The sequence below is a fragment of the Phocoena phocoena genome, chromosome 13, assembly GCF_963924675.1.
Source record: "Phocoena phocoena chromosome 13, mPhoPho1.1, whole genome shotgun sequence".
Lineage (NCBI taxonomy): Eukaryota > Metazoa > Chordata > Mammalia > Artiodactyla > Phocoenidae > Phocoena > Phocoena phocoena.
In genome coordinates this window covers 66,193,316-66,210,773 of record NC_089231.1, presented here as the reverse complement: position 1 = coordinate 66,210,773, position 17,458 = coordinate 66,193,316, and the positions used below count along the sequence as shown (strand labels likewise).

The window sequence follows — 17,458 nt, the reverse complement described above, 5'->3', positions numbered from 1 at the left end:
CCCAGATTGGACTCCTTGGTAAAGTCTGGTGTGGCCATGCTTCCTCACTATCTCAAACATTTGGTTTCTCTCAGTTTAAGTCAAGATTTTGCAAACCTTGTCAGTTCCCATATATCTGTGTCTCCTTTGTGGTGAGAGTTTTTTGCTTAGCATGCCAGTGACTGCCTTACTCTCGAAGGACCAGTTCTTTCTATTCCTCCTCCTCTTTCTTCTCTTCCTTCTCCTCCTCTTCCTCCCCTCTGCTTTCCTCCTCCTCTTGCTCTTTCCCCCTCATCCTTCCCTCTCTCTCTTTGGTGGACCCATTTCCCTCCAATTCTTCAAGGCTTGGTTTCCTTTGAGGAGTTTCTCTGATTCATGCACAGGCACTCACCATTCCATGTATCCTTTGTGTTCCGCGGCCTCAGTTGACTGTGTGTAGCCAAGTTCCTGTCATCTAGTTTGTACCTAAGCTCCTGGCTTCTCCTTTCCCTCTGGCTGTCTTCCCAGCATTCTCTAACACACTAGCACTTCTGCCAACAGAGAAAGGGAAAAGTAAGTTATAATCAGTATCTCTAGTTGGTTGAGGTCAGAAGAGTGCTGAAACTATCAGCCATGATGAAGTCTTTGGATTGTTCATGTTAGAAATGTGTCTGGGCTTTCCCTGTCTACTAGTGGCATGGCACATTTTGAGTTGGCTACAGCTATATGTTTGTTTTGGATGAACTGTATGCAAGGGAGGTGATTTGGAGTTGGGGTTAAGAGCACAGGCTCTGGATCCAGGCTGCCTTGGTCTTAACCCCAGTTCCATCCATTCCTATCTCTGTGGCCTTGGCTGAGTTACTTACCCTCTCCTGACTCAGTTTCCTCAACTTCAAAATAGAGGTCATAGCACCTACCTCACAGGGTTGTTTTGAGGATTAAAGTAGTTAATACATGTAAATCTCTTAGAATAGTATACAGTTAGTACTACCCAAGTTGGACATTCTTATCATCATCATCATAATTGTCCTTATTATTGTATCTCATCTCCAGATCCTCCTTCTTTTTATTTATTTATTTATTTAGCTGCTCCAGGTCTTAGTTGCGGCACGCGGGATCTTCACTGCTGCAGGCGGGATCTTCATTGAGGCATGCGGGATCTTTAGTTGCAGCACGCGAACTCTTAGTTGCAGCATGTGGGATCTAGTTCCCTGACAAGGGATCTAACCCAGGCCTCCTGCATTGGGGGTGTGGAGCCTTAGCCACTGGGCCACCAGGGAAGTCCCCAGATGCTCCTTCTTAAAGTGTGAATTCAATCATTTATCCATATATGCATTGCTATTATTTCATTCTACATTTACATATTGATTACCTTCTATGTGCCACATTCTGTGTTAGGTGCTGGCATATATTTGTGTGTGTGTGTGTGTGTGTGTGTGTGTGTGTGTGTGACACACATTCTTACAAAATGTATCTGAAATTACAAATAGTGGTGAGGGTTAAGAAGGAAATGTGTTTGAATCTTTATGTACATAAGAGGATCAGGGAAGGCCTTTCTGAGGATTGGGCATTTAGGTTGAGCTCTGAAAGATGAGAAGGAGGCAGCCATGTGAAGACTGGGGGAAGAGCGATCCAAGCAGAAGGAACAGAATTGTCAAAGGCCTGAGGTGAGGAGGAGCTTGGGATACTTGGGAACTGAAAGAGGGCCAGCATAGGGGAGAGACCATGCATATTGATCAGGTCCTTCAGGTGAGCGACCCTGAGTTGTTGATGATCCCAAGGATGAGCCCGTCTGAGCTGGTGAGAGGGTTGGTCTTCAGCCTCCTTGACCTATAAATGCCAACAGAAGAACTCACCCCCCCTTTTGTGCCAACAGCCTGTGGGAAGATGCCAGCTTTGGCAGTGGTTTCCTGATTTCACGCCCCTTTGGTTGTTGGGGCAAAGAGAGAGTTCATGAAGAAAATAAGTGAAAGGCCACCATTGTCCATTATGAGCTGATATAGGGTAAACAGAGATTATGATGACTCTGGAGAACGCCTGTGTCTAAATATTTATGAGTCTCCAAAATTAAATAGCCTGAATATGTAAGCCCCACCTTCTCTTCTGTCCCAATCCAGGAAATGTCATCCCTACAAGATGGCAAGGGTCAAAGATTAAACCTTTTCAAACTTCCCCTGTGAAAAGATTCCTTACTAAGGGAACCAAGATGTTAATTAATTAATTAATCAATTTATTTATTTTTAGTTTGGAAAATAGAGTCACTTTTTATTAATACATGTTATTTTTTGTTAACATATAATAAGTCTATTATTGTTATTTTAAATGATTTCACAAATACATATTCTTTCAATTTCTCATTTTATATCTCCAATATAAATATAGATAGATATAATCCTCATAAACTCTTTGGAGTCTTTAAAATTATTTTATTTTATTTTATTTTTTTGAATTTTATTCTATTTTATTTTTTTATACAGCATGTTCTTATTAGTTATCTATTTTATACATACTGGTCTATATATGTCAATCCCAATCTCCCAATTCATCCCACCACCACCACCTGCCCCAAGATGTTAATTTAGATTAAAGACCAGTTCCCCAGAGGATGAGGGAAGTATCGAAATACAAGTGTGATGCAGACACACACATGCTGTTCCTGAACTTACAATGAGTCAATGAGGTGGGCTGGGGGGTCTGACTGCATTGTGCCCCTTCAGGGAAGTTCAGAAGGGAATGTCTGGGGAGGAAGGGGGAAAGACAGTGTGGTGCTCTGGCCTCTTCTTCTGTCCCTTGGACAGAAGTCACATTGGGCTGTGGGACCTTGGGCAAATCACGTCACTGCTCTTGTCCTCAGACTGCTTACCTGTAAAATGAAGATGAGAACAATATGCACTTCACAGACTGTTGTGAGCATGATCAGATAAGGTGAATGAAGTGCCTGGCCCAACACTTGGCCTCCAAGGAGGCACTGTAAGTTAGTCATCCTCTCTCCCTTTCTTATTCTCCTAGGACGGAGCTCTCAAAGTGTGGTATCTGCAGCAGCAGCAGCAAAAAAAAAAACAAAAAACAAACTTGGGTTCTTGTTAGAAATGCAAAATTTCCAACCCCAACCTCGACCAGTGTATCAGAAACTTGAGGGAATGGGGCTTAGCCATCTGTGGTTTAGCAAATCTTCCAGGTGATTCTGACTAGGGTTGCCAGATTTAGCAAATAAAAATACTGGCTGGCCAGTTAACTCTGAATTTCAGACAGTGAATGATTTTTTAGTATAAGTATGTATCACGCAATATTGGCACATACTTTTACTAAAAAATGTATTCTTTTATCTGAAATTCAGATTTAAGTGGACATCCTGTATTTTGAGTCTAGATTGTGGTGCATGCCAAAGTTTGAGAACCACTGTCTGAGGATATCTCAAGGGAGGCATCCAGCACAGCCCAGAGTAGTGGAGAGGAGGCCCTGAGATATCCTGGTAGCATTCCTTAAAGGAAAGACAGAAGCTGAGAACAGGAAGCCATCTCCAGAGCTCTGGACATTCTGGGTGTTATATGATCCATTAACAAAGAAAGTGATTCCCCGAAATTAGCTGAGTGCATTTTCCATTTGAGCTATGAAGATCTTGCTCCCTCCAAGAGAAAATGACCACTCTGTCTAAGGAAATTCAGGGAACTCCATCAAAACATGGGCTATGTAAAAGCATCATTAATATTTCTTCTGAAGAGTATGGCTTTGTGGGGTAAAACTTTCCTAAAGATTTCTCATGTGTCACTTCATTTAAGCCAGAGAACACCCTTGTGAAATAGGCTAAGAAGGATTCTTATCCTCAGTTTATAGTGGAGAAAACTGAGGCTCAGGGTAGTAATATGACCTGTTCAAGGTCACATAATTTGTCCTGGCAGAGCCAAGAATTTTTTTTCTTTGGCCGCACTGCATGGCTTGTGGGATCTTAGTTCCCCTACCAGGGATTGAACCTGGGCCCTCGGCAGTGAGAGCGCAGAGTCCTAACCACTGGACCAAGATTAGAACTGGGTGGGAAGCCTCTCAGTGTGCTTAATAGGAGGGGAAGAAGGTGGGGTGGGGGGCAGGCACACCGTTTAACTGTGCTTTCAAGGCATATACAGGGCACTCTTTTTTCAATCCAGTGGCTACCTCTGATGGTAAAGCTAGAAACACACACAGAACCAGTGTCTGTTGCTTTAGGCAATTCTTGACTCTTCAGCTCGTGGTCCTGAGTGTTCACATACTATCTTACTTTGCTAAGGGTGCGGAAGTAAAGAAAAAATGAATGTGTAAACTTGAATCACTTTCTTCCTCTGGGCTTTAATTTTGTTTTCACTTGAAAGAATAGGGTTGACCTTAATTATTTCCAAGGTAATCCCTGCTCTAACATCAGATGACTGAGTTTTGGCAAGTAATAGGCTTTCCCATATATTTCCTATTTTCTATTTTATGTCATATAAAACATAATTTTCAATTAGCATTCAATGATATTTTCATGTCTTTTTCTACAACCCCAAAAACAAATACATAACTTCCTTGCATGCTTTGTTCTAAGACTTCAGGCTCTACAAGTTAATCTGAGACCACCCTGGAATTGTTGCCCTTTATTGTTAAAGGTATTAAAGAACTGTGTTCTGATTATAAAATTACACAAACTCATTGTGGGAAATTTAGAAAAATACAAAAACACACTTAGTGTTTTCTTTTCCAGAGATAATCACTGTTTAATTTGGATATCTCTATCTCTATATCTATCTATCTATCTTTAAAAATTTGGGGATCATATGGTATATCTTTGTATGTTTTTTTATTTGACATTTTTGTCACAATCATCTCCTCATAACAAATTCTTCAAAGCTATAATTTTAAAGGCAATGTAATATTTCATCCTAAGTATGTACCTTAATTTATCCAGTGGTTTTCCTATTGTTGGTCATTGATGTTGTTTCCAACTTTCCTGTATTGTAAATAAGGTAGCATTGAACATACTAAGAAAATCCTTACGTATAAGTCTTTCTCTGCATCTCTGATAATTTCTTAAGATAGAATACTAAAAGTAGGATTGTATGGTAGAAGGAGATGATCTTTGGATTTGTGCCAACAAACTGCTTTCCAGAATTACATTTCTATCAGAACTATGTGGGAGAGACTATTTACTTGCCAATACCAAATATTATCATTTAAAATTTTTTGCCTATTTGATGGACTAACCCTCAAGGTCGGATCCCCCTTGAGGTCTTGGTCTCACTAACACTGAGCTTACAGGTCACCCTTTTGACATCTCAGAGCAGTTTAGAGTCTCTAGTCAGCCCCACTGTCTTTAATGGGCCCCGTGTGGGCCTGGCAGGACAGGTTTATTGCTCTTCCTCAGGAGAGAGCCGTCCTTGGCATGTCCCCATTAAGAATCCTGACTCCATGCAGCCAGTGGGAATAAATGCAACTCAAAGGCATTTGGTCACCATGGTTCCTGTCATTTCCCCAAGAGGAGACTCCAAGGATTTGCTGTCACTCACCCACCCACTCACTCACTCACTCAGCAGACTTTTACTGAGTGCTTGCCATGTGCAAGAAAGGTCTTATGCTAAGTGGAAGCAGAAATGCTCTTCAAGAGCTAGAGGATATTTGGGGGACAACACTTGTACGGAAGCAGTTACCAAAATAGGGCCTGACAGGCACCAGGAGAGTGCAACAGATGACAGGTGGGGTAAGAGGTCAGAGGAGGAAGAGATTAGTTCTGGAAGGTGTCAGCAGAGAGATGGGACTGGGCTTCCCTTTGGTCACTGGGACAGTGTTTTTGCAGGTAGAGCTTGATGGAGAGGGAGTTCCAAGCAGAAGGAAATGGTGTAAACAAAAGCAGAAGGCAAGAAAGCCCAGGTCATATCCAGGAGGCTGGGTCTGTGTGATTTAGCTAGAGCATACAGGACTTGGAAGAGTGTGGAGGGGCTGCTGGGATTGGAGAAGGAGGGTGAGGCTAGATTGCAGAGACCCTTGAGAGCCTGTAATTCCTCTTACCATTTTCATGCCATGGCAGGGCAGAGGAGCCCTCCAGTCGGCAATATTTATTGACTCTGGTGGTTGAGGTCATGCTCTGGGAACTCTTATAACCCCCTCTCTTGAGAAGACAAATTGTGGAAGGATTTCCCACAAAGACTTTAAGTGGCTTCTGTAGACTTCCGTATGAAATGTCTCAGTAACTTTGCTATGGCATGAGGATACTTGGGAAGTCTTTATTTAATTGAGCCTGCTGGGTCTGGGGTTCACCAGTGAGACTGGTCAAAGCTTGTTTCAGTCCATGTGCTATATGTTGGCATGTAGAGAAGTGACAGTGCCTCCCACTGGGTGGCCCAAATGCCATGGTAAACTCCGGAAGTTCAGTAGGGGATTTTGGAGAGAGAGCCTCTTTCACCCCAAACTTTTTGTTCTCCTCATCTTAGCATCCCAAGTTTGTAGTTAGTCGCTGACTTCTGCTCCCAAAGAGAGGTCAAAACAAGTTTAAGGAGGAACAGTGACTTTCAGTGCAGTCTAGGGCAGGTTTCTCAAACTTCACTGTGTGTAAGAACTACCCTTACTTCTCTGATTCAGTAGGTGTGGGGTGGGGACTGAGCACTCATAGCTCTCCTAAGCTCCCGGGTGAAGCCACTGCTTCTGGCCCGCAGAGCACTCTGTGAGTAGCATGGTTTAGGGAGCCCATTTCTAGGGTTGAGTTAAGCACTGAAGGAGCGATCACTAGATGGACTGATGTCTGCCTTTGGTTTGAGAGGTAGATGCAGTCCCGGCTAGCTTCCAACTCCAGACATTAATAGTTGGTATGGGGAAATGAATTTGGCCAGTTGTTTTCCTTGTGGTTTAAGTGGTTGTCCCTTTAGAGAAGGCTCATGGGAAAACATCAGATTTGTGCCAAACCCTGGAGGGCTTGAAGTGAAAAAAATTTAAGTGATAGAGCCACTGTATTGTTAAGGCAAACCACATTATCAGGAATCTAAATTGCAATGAGAGGAAATCTATTCTTATTAAATGTCCAGATAATTTAGAGGCAGATTCTCTGACAGTGATGGGAATAAGAGGGACTGGCTTCGTCCTCAGCACTGCCAAGACCCATGGCTGAGAGGCAGGTTTAAAAGTATTTGAAGCCACATGATGTTAAAAACAGATGGTAAGTCAAGAAGGGCAGCCTGCTTAGCTCCGGACAACCCATGTCTGGACTGGTCTAGAGGCCCAGGGTCTGAGACCTATTTGGGGACACAAGTGGGGCTGAGGGCAACAGAGAGAGCAACAAGGGCTGCCAGTGAGGAGCAGACACATGAGAAGAAGAAGCTTAGCCTGGAGAAGATTTGAGGGTGGGTACAACCCCTGTCCTCAGATACTGGAAAGACTAGCTTGTGGAAGAGAGATTTGACTTGTTCTGTTGCACTGTAGAGGGCACAAGTAGGACTAAATGGGGAGATTTAAGCTCAAGGTAAAGAAGGACATTGCAACCATTAGAGTTGTTCCACTATGGATTCAGCTGCCTCGTGAGGTGGGGCGTTCTCTGTCACTAGAGGCACGCATCCAGAAGCTGACCTTCACTTGGTGCGGGGGGAGCGGGGGTAGGGAGTGTTTCCAAGGCGATTCAAGCTGTGACATCTATGGGCCCATCCAGTTCTGGAAGATTCTGTGATTCTCTAATTTCTCCCTAGGTTTTTCCCTCCTGCCAACCATCTAGGATAGGAAATTTAGGCAGTAAACTATGATTGTGAATTCCCTAAAGTCAAAGGAAAACATAGTCTTTTTCTCTTTGTAATGTAATGACATTACATTATTTCCCCAATTACCATGCTGCGAAACCTGTTGGGTTTGGTCAGACCCAGCACATTTTGCACTGTGACAGCAAACCATCTAAATACTTGGAATGGCTTCTTGAGCCCCATCAGAGAATGAGGAAGTCCTGGAAAGAAGTTAGTCAGAAGCAAGGTCAAGCTGGGAACATTTCAGAGGAAGTCTGAAATCCTGAACTGAGAAGGAATGTGGGAGGATATTACAGAGAAGGACAAGATGCTTCATAGGTCACTCCCTAGATGGGGCATGATTCCCAAGTGGACATGAACATGGGTGAGGTGTGGACAGAGAGGGCTTTTGGGAAGTCAGAGTGATGAAAGCATTGTTAACAAGCTCCAGTGAGAGGAAGGGTGGTGTGAAAACCTGTCAGAGGAGTGTAGGTGATAAAGCAATGATGTATGTATTAGCCTGCTTGGGCTGCCATGGCAAAACACAACAGACTGAGTGGCTTGCACAACAGAAATTTATTTTATCACAGTTCCAGAGGTTAGAAATCCAAGATCAAGGTGCTGTCAGGGTTGATTCTGGTGAGACCTCTCTTCCTGACTTGTGGACGGCTGCCTTCTCTCTGTGCACATTCAGTGAGAGAGAGAGAGAGACGGAGACATAGAGAGAACTGGTGTCTCTTCCTCTTCTTATAAGGACCAGTCATATTAGATTAGGCCTTACCCTTATGACCTAATTTAATCTTAACTTCCTCCCTAAAGACCCAATCTCCAAATATAGTCACATTGAGGGTTAGGACTTCAACATATAAATTTTGGAGGAACACAGTTCCGTCCATAACAGTGTCCATTGTAGCTCTTGTGAACTGTCTTTGAGGGTGAAGTGACTGTCCTCTTGGAGGAAAGAAAGGACACTGATTGAGGGTCCGCTGAGTGTGTCATTACTGATTCATAAATCTCCTTTGACTCCTGCACAACCCTGTCATGGGAGAAGATTGAGGCTTGCAGATGTTATGATCACCCAGATTGGAAGAGGGCAAGAGAGCATTCAAACTTTAATTTTTAAGCTCATGCTGCCTTTAGTGTGAAATCTTGCTGAATTCCTGGGACTGCATCTTTAAACCCGGAACTGCCAGGAAAGACTGCTTGGCAGGCTCATTTGGCGGTCCGGAAGGGTCTCTGAATAGGGAAGTGACTTGATCAGAGTTGTGCTTTGGAGAGGTCATGTGGGTGGGGGGAGACTGGAGAGCACCTCGAAGCCTGTTAAGAAGCAATGACAGCCTGTACAAGGGCGATGTAAAAAGTGCTAGCTGCCTATGCCATTGTGAAGGCAGAGTCAGGGTTTTGTAAATGACTGAGTGCAGGTCACGGGGCGAAGCGGGGGAGGTCGGATGAGGCCAAGGTGAGCGACTGGAAAACAGTAGTGACCATGATAGAAATGAACTGAACCTGGACTAATACCCACAAAGCTCCCCTGGCCCCCATTCCATCAGATGGTGAAGGGCTGCCTCAGGAAAGCCTACAACTGCTTAAAGCCCACTGTCCCCCTTTGGGGGGATCTTGGAGAGAAATTGTTGAACTTAAGGTTAATCTAATGCAGTTAATTATTACTGGTAATTATGCTCTTAATAGTGTAACATTAGGCTTAATAATTTATCAAGTGAGAGATGATAAATGAAAAAAAAAAGATGTGTAATGACAGGCAGGCTACATGCAGAAGGGAATCCTGATTAAAAGTGAACTCTTATCCCCACCAAGCTCTGAGGAGAGGAAGGAGGTGGATGTGTTTAAACAGCCTGCTTTCCTCTCAGTTTCTCCTTCTTCTCCTCCTCCTTCTTCTTCTGCATCACAAAGCATTTTACTGTTTGTGCTATAATGAGGACGAAATGCAGTCTAGATCAATAGAATTTTTACACAATGAGAATTCCACTTATGGTCAGAGCCAATGGTTATTTACTTCTTTATGCAAAGCTTACTGGGTCCTATTCTTTTAACGAAGGCAAGCATGCATATGTTGTACAACACAGTTTAAAGTACAGATAACAAAAGATTAAACTCTTAAGCAGCAATAATCAAAGTACACAGTTTCCCTTCTTAATGAATGACGTCCACCCAGTTACTAAAGTCCTGAATCTAGGGGTTACCGTTGATTACCCTTTCTCGCATTTCCCACATCTGATACATCAACAGGGCTCATCAACTTTGTTTCTAAAATGTACCCCAATCTCTATGCTTGTCTTTGTCTCAACTGCCACCACCTGAGACCAAGCCGCTATCCCCTGTTACCTACAGGCAGCAACTGCCTCCCACGTGTTTTTTTGTTTTCTCTCTTGCCCCCAACAATACACTCTCCACATGCTTGAGAGCAATACTTAAAAACAAGTTAGATCCTTTCCCTCCCCTGCTTGAAACCCTCCAGTGGCTTCCCATCAGACAGAGTAAAATCCACTCTCCTATCCTGGCTTGCTAGGACCTACGTGATGTATCCCCTCCCAACTTTCCAGCCTCATCTCACACCACCCACCATACTCCAGCCACTCTGGCCTTCTTTCTGCTTCCCAACCATGATGACCTTCTCACTTGGGAGGGCGGTGGGGGCGTGGTCTTTGCTTTGCTGGAAAGCTTTCCCTCTGATCTCAGCATGGTTGACTTCTTTTATCATCTTGATCTCAGCTTAGAGGTCACCCCACAGAGGGACCTTTCCCAGACTAAAGCAGTCACTCTATCTATCACATCTTCTCTATTCTCTTCACAGCACCTAACCACTCTCTGATCTTTTTTGTTGTTGGTGGTGGTGCTTTTCATACAGGAATCCCCAGTGTCTAGAATGGCACTTAACACATTGAGTAGGTGCTAAGTTAATATTTGTTGAGTGAATGAATGAAGGCACTTACACCACTGTCTCCTTATCATTCTGGAGACCTCCTGGCCTGGGCTTCAGAGATCTCCCTCTCCTCTGACTTAGCATATGGCACTAAGCACCCACTGTTTTATATCGAGGAAAGGTTAGGACAGTTTCTTGGAGTAATCTGCCTTTTGGGAAATATGTGTTTTGTTCCAAATTTGAACCATATTGGGGATATTAGACAAATAACTACCAGCCTCCCCCAATTGCTCAGCAAGACTGGGGATAATTATACTAGTTTGGTGATCATCAAATGTTGCTATGCCTTCTCCTCCTGGGTACAGAAAAGCTCTAGAACTTTTTGGAGTTCTCTTGGACCTCAGAGGCGGTTGAGTTGATGGTACAGTACCATGATTGGTCAGTTCAAAATCCCTCTCTTGTTTCACCTGATACTTTCTCCTTCATCTCCTATTCAAAAATCCCATTCTCCTTTCCTCTCCTAGGCGTCAACTCTTGGGTATTTAGTATATGTCCTTCCAATTTGTCTTCTAAGCTATGTTTTTAGACATATGTATATCTTTGAAAAATGCAGTGTTTTGTGCATGTATCCATAGGACCTTTGTAAAAAAATAAAAATACTATATCAAGGGAATTCCATGGCGTTCCAGTGGTTAGGACTCCATGCTTCCACTGCCCGGGGCCTGCATTTGATCCCTGGTTGGGGAACTAAGATCCCACAAGCCACGTGGTGCGGCCAAAAAAACTACTATATCGACTTAGAGAGTTATTATTAGCATCTCTTGTTACTTGGGAGCTCATGGGATTACAGAATTTAACAGCTAAGAGTCATTTGGAAATTATTGGCTCTACCCCCTGCCTTCTTTGACAAGTGACAAGTAACTGATGTCCAGAAGCTTCCTTTTAAATGATTTCTTTCAAAAAAACTGTCCACATTTCCTGAGATCCTGTATTGGTCAAGGTCCCAAGTCAGGAGTGTTGGGGGACACAGAGATGAATGGCACAGGTCCTGCTTCTGAGCCCTCCGCTGCTGGGGAGACTTCCAGAGGAGGTCGGTTGGGCTGTGGAGCTTCCCATGCCTTCTTGACTGTTGTGCATTGGGCTCACAAGGGACTCACAGAGATCTGATTTGGGGATACATCCCACGACTCCTTCCGCAGTCCTCTCCTTTTTATCTTTGCTATTACCCAAGTCCTCACATCTGCCTTCTGAACCAGTGGTCCCGGCAGACTCCAGCATAGTCAAGTTTCTGGCTGGCCTCTGCTCTTTCTTGTCCTTCTCTTGGATGACATGTCTCTTCTATCTTTGGTCCATCCCTGAGAGTCCTGGTGAAGCATGGGGTCCTCACCCGACCGTCTCTTTGTGTTTCCAGATTGGAGCCTCTCTGTTCGCCAGTAACATCGGAAGTGGCCACTTTGTGGGACTGGCAGGAACGGGAGCAGCTGCAGGCATCGCCACTGGGGGCTTTGAGTGGAACGTGAGTAACATCAGAGACACTGTGTCCTGGAGCTGGAAGGATCTCTAGCTGTCAGCCAGCTCAGTCTACACTCAGAGATGTTCTAGATGTTAGAGAACCTCCCAGGGCCACCTTGGAGTACAGATGGATGAGGGGCACAGCTTCAGGAACCCCAGGGTCCTGCTCCCCTTCCACCATGAGAAATCACTGATTTGATGGCGATAGCGTTTCTTTCTTCTTTTAAAAAGCCAACCCCTCCTGTACCCTTTCAGCCATATCAGAGGTTTGGAAATACCACCAGATTTCCACTATTATTATTTTTTTTATTTTTAAAAGCTCTCTAAATGGTATTTTACTCCTGTAAACCAGGGAAGAGGCAAAAGGAGCTGTGATGTCAGTGGGCAGCCCCCCGGGTTCCTCTCCACTGTTGCCCAACTGTTGTTCCTGTGGACCAATCAGGCATCAAAGGCCTTCTCCAAGCACTGATGGCCACTTAGGGAGTTGTGCCCAGAGCCCAAAGAGAAAATGCTGGGTGGATGGTCTGCAGCAGCTGCAAGCCCTGCAGGCAGCAGGATGGGCTAAGGTTCCTCCTGGTTTGACTCCACCTCTTTTTTGGTTTCAGGCCCTTTTTTTGGTGGTTCTGCTGGGCTGGGTATTTGTCCCCATTTACATTAAGGCAGGGGTAAGTATTTGCTCTGTTATTATGTAATATATATTTCCTGCTGGCAAATATCTGTGTCAACTTGGTCCTCCTGGAGGGCAGAGGAGACTTTCTGGGATAAGAGCCTATGACTTGTCTCTCTTTCCTGGGTTATAAAGTTCCTGACTGCTCTCAGGGGCATTCAACAGATCTACTTGGCCACGACTTGTCCCTCTAGGAAGCCCTCCTAAGCAACCTCACTCTATTCAGCACTGAAAGCATCACATTCCCTCAGTCTGGGTGAATACTTGCAAGGCACTGTCGTGCATTTGCACATGATACGTAACTGTCTGCCTCGGCCCCTGGAACAGAAGCAACATGAGAAAAAGAACCATATTTTCCCTTTATTTAAAAACATCAGCAGCCTTTGTGTGCTGAGCATGCATCTGGTACTCAACTACCAAATGCATGCTCGGTCTCTTGACTAAACCTCTGACATTTTACATAAGAGAGCTTTAGCAACATCTGTCCATTGAGATATAATGAGCACCTACCATGTGTACGTCTATACATTAGGAGCTGAAATCAATAAGAAAAAGGCACCGGCAGACTCTGCATCTTCTGGAGGCTCATGGACTGCTGGTGATACATGTCTGATTCCAGGAGACAGCAGGCTCAGGGTTGAGAACATGAGACAGAATGTGGTTGGAATTTGCAGAAAGGAACTGGGAGAGCAGTTGAGCTGGCCTGCAGCCACAGTCCTTGGCAAGGCTTATGTGCAGAGCAGGGTGAAGCACACACCCAGCCTGGACACCTTTTTTGGTGCACTGAAAAGGTACCACCGTGGTTATGATGTCTTGTTCACAGAAGGTGCTTTGTATAGGACTATCTGTCTATTTATCTATCCCCTCCTCCTTCAGGGCAAGGATCTGCCTTCTTGGTTATGTGCAGGCATGTGTTCATTAAAAAAATTTTTTATTGGGCCCTTCTGGGGCCAATGTCCTGGGATGTGTCCCAGCTGCCTCTGCAGTGGTAGGGCATGTGGGATTGAGATGAGCAAATGGATGGAGGATGGGGACATCTGGCCACCTCGCAGACTTCTCTGACCAATGAAGGTTAACCCTTGATCATACCTCTGACACCGGGGTGGATGCCTCTGCTCTGCTTGCTCTGGGCCTTCTGATCACTCAGACTGGCAGTGACCGCCCTTCCATCCCATGCAGGTGGTGACGATGCCAGAGTACCTGCGGAAGCGATTTGGAGGCAAGCGGATCCAGGTCTACCTCTCTGTTCTGTCCCTGTTGCTGTATGTTTTCACCAAGATCTCGGTGAGTCCTCTGCCCTAGGGGCTGAGCACTGGCTGTCTCAGAACCTGCCTACCCTCGCTCCTCACCACATGCTGGCCCACCAAAGGGCAGTGCTATATGTTTCCATTAACTCGGTCCCTTAGGCTTTTTTGCTTCTGAGGGTAAAGTCCTATTTCACACATCAAGGAGTGAACACATGGACCTCCTTATCCTCTACTGTGGGGAAGGTTGAAGACATAAATGGTTCAAGAAGGTTCAGTGAAAGCTGTTCTTCTGTTCTAACAGAAGATTAAAAGGGAGTTAGGGATGCCTGAGGGCTAGCCCCGACCTTAGAGGTAGCTGTAAGCCTTTATGCCCTGTCAGGGTCAGAATCTGGCTCCAAGTGACATTTCTGATGCGCTTAAACATGGGCAGTCAGTGGCAACTCTGGAAGGGAACTCAGAGATTTCCCCTCTTCCTTCGTGAACAGGGAAACAGAAACTCTGGGGATGGAGATTCTTGCTCAGGAGTAGAACCCAGACTGCTGTCTCCAGCTCACTGTCCTTTTCACTGCACAAGCCTTCTTATATTCATTCAGAATCAGCTTCCTGGGCCTTTAGTTGCTAACCCTCCAGGGGATTTTTGCTCTCTCTGAACCCAGCCACTGGGGTGGACCCCCTTCCATTTAGCCTGCCTCCCTGCCAACCTGGAGCTGCAGGCCCCAATATGCAGAGCTGAGATTTCTTAGGGATTGGCTGGCCATTGCGGTGTGTTTGAAAGCTGTGCAGAGCTCTTGGCTGACCACTGGAGAAAGGCTTGAATTCCTTCTTTACTTCTCTTTTCCTTTCTTGAAAATGTTCAAGTCAACTCCTTTTGATGGTAAAACAAAACAAAGCGAAAGACCCAGGAAATCATCGAAGTTCTGAGATATATTCCCCCTGACAGTCCAAAAGATGGCAGGAAGAAAAAAGTCCGCTTATAGGTCTTGCCTGGAATTTTTTTTTAACCCCTAAGGAGATTGTCAGTCTGATAAAGGTTAAAGCAACAGTGGAAAAAAATTTTTAAAGAAGGAAAATGTGAATAAAGAATAACAGAAAGAAAATAGGACCTTGGTAAGAAAACTATCTAGGAGAATAATTGGAGGAAGCATGGGGTTGTGGAGGAGCTGGGCTTCTGCTCTACTGCTCGCCAGCAGTGACCTGGGGCCAGTAGCATATTGCTTTACTTCTCTGGAGCTTAGCTTCTTTGTGAGTAGGATGGGGATAAAAATTCTGCCTTCCTTACCTCCCTGGGTGGTAGTGAGGATCAAATGGATTTTCTTGAAAACATGAAGCGTTTTTGGGATGTAAGTTATGATGATGATGAACATGAGAACCATCGACGCTCCCCGTAAGAAGCTCCCTGGATTGCTTCAGCACCCTAACCTAGCTAGAGAAGAAGGCTATATATTCTGGATACTAGGCCCTTATCAGACATATGATTTGCAAATATTTTCTGCATTCTTTAGGTTGTCTTTTCACTTTCTTGGTAGTGCCCTTTGATGAATAAAAGTTTTAAATCTTGATAGAGTCTAGTTTATCTGTTTTTTCCTTTTGTTGTTCATGCTTTTGGTGTCATTTCTAAGAATCCATTGCCAAATCCAAGGGCAGAGAGAGAAATGGCATTTTCTGTGCTCACATAGGAAGTGGTTCCAGCTTTCCCCCTTAGCCAGCAGTTACAAAGTACTCACTGCTCTATCAGAGGGGTTATCTCATTGACTATCGTCAATTTTCCTCTTTTTTCTTTTTCTCCCTCATCTAGCACTAAAGGTGAGATTGGACCAATCTCAGCACTTGTAAAAGATCTGCCCTGGCTGAAATCTGAGTCAGTTGGATCTGAACTGAGCCTTCTCTTCTAGTTAGGTAGGGTAATGAAAAAATAGCAGCTCGTGCTTTTATTGCCCTGATTACTTAAAAGTGAGAAAACAACAATATTAGATAACATTTTCAATTTTTTTAATTTTGAAAAATTTCAAACATACACAAGCAGAGATAGAATAGTATAATGAGTACTAATGGACCAAATTCTCATCACTTGGCTTTCACAATGAACAATATTTTGCCATTCTTGGTTCATCTCTCCCCTTCCACCTTTTTTCTCCAACAGTATTTTAAGTCAAATCCCAGACATCATGTCATTTCACTGTAAATTCTTCGGAATGCACCTTTAACTTTTAAAGAACTTAACCATTGTGCTATTATCATGCTTAACAAAATTTATAGTAATTTCTTAATTTAAGTAGTTTAATACCTGGTCCATATCCAGATTTTCCTGATTATCTGAAAAATGTCTTCTTACAGTTGATTTGTTTGAATCAGGATTCAAATGAAATCTACATATTGCATTTGACTATTGCTTCTTTAGAGGAAATGTATATATATATCTTCAGCCTACCACAATAATTTTTCACTTTTATGTTATACTTTCCATATGCATACACTTTTTTTTTTTTGACTGGGTTGTCTTTTTTGATGTTGAGTTGAAAGTGTTCTTTATATATTCTGAATACTAGACCCTTATCTGATACATGATTTGCAAATATTCTCCCATTCTGTACATTGTCTTTTCACTTTCTTTTGTGTCCTTTGATGCACAAAAGTTTTAAATCTTGATGAAGTCTGATTTATCTGTTTTTTCTTTTGTTGCTCATGCTTTTGGTGTCATTCCTAAGAATCCATTGCCAAATCCAAGATCATGAAGATTGAATGCTAGGTTTGCTCCTACGAGTTTTATAGTCTTAGCTCTTACATTCAGATATTTGATCCATTTTGAGTGATTTTTGTATATGATGTGAAGTAAAGTCCAGTTCTCCCAGAACCATTTGTTGAAGAGACTTTCATGTTCCCACTGAATGGTCTCAGTGGGAACATGTGCTCCGGGATTGGGCTTTGTCTTGGAGTTGGGACTGACACCCAGCCTTACTGCTCCCTCCCTGCCCAGCTTCCTGACATAAAGTGCTACTGCCCTTGACTGGTGCCTGTGTGCTTTCCCTGCCTATGTGGTGATTCCACCTCCTTCACTTTCTCCTCCTTTCCTTCAGGGTAGTTTTTAATTACAAGATGAAAACCCTGGGCATTTCAGTCTTATTTCCTTGGAGACTGGTGTGCATAGCCTGGACTGGGAGTTGCTGGGAGGGGTAGAGAAATCGGGCTTCCTGAGGGAGGGAAGGTCAGGTACAAGAGGAGAAAAGGAATGTAAGTGGGAGGGTGGGGAGGTGACCCTGGCACTAGTGGAGGTTGGTGAGGAAACTGCTCCTTGCTCCTTGGTTCAGCTTGTGAGATAACACCTGTCTACTAAGCATGTAGAGGAGGGCACTGGGATTCCCTTTCTTGGAAGCAAGCCTTCTCCAAGTCCACAGTTCAGGTCGGTGTAAGTCTGTTGGCTGAGCTTTGCCCTTGGAGCTGATGTAGCAGTAGTCATAAAAATAATCTTACTGCTCAACATCTTTGCCTGCCT

The 17,458-nt window shown here is 44.0% G+C and overlaps 1 protein-coding gene across 5 annotated transcripts in view; it reads left to right on the top strand.

The window, feature by feature from the left end:
* SLC5A1 (solute carrier family 5 member 1) overlaps positions 1–17,458 on the top strand; it is a 51,898-nt gene that overhangs the window by 9,574 nt on the left and 24,866 nt on the right. For all 5 annotated transcript variants that reach the window (XM_065889643.1, XM_065889641.1, XM_065889644.1 and 2 more), the window contains exons 3-5: positions 11,954–12,058; positions 12,660–12,719; positions 13,901–14,005. In XM_065889643.1, coding sequence (XP_065745715.1) covers positions 11,954–12,058; positions 12,660–12,719; positions 13,901–14,005 — 270 coding nt within the window. The remainder of the gene's footprint in view (positions 1–11,953; positions 12,059–12,659; positions 12,720–13,900; positions 14,006–17,458) is intronic.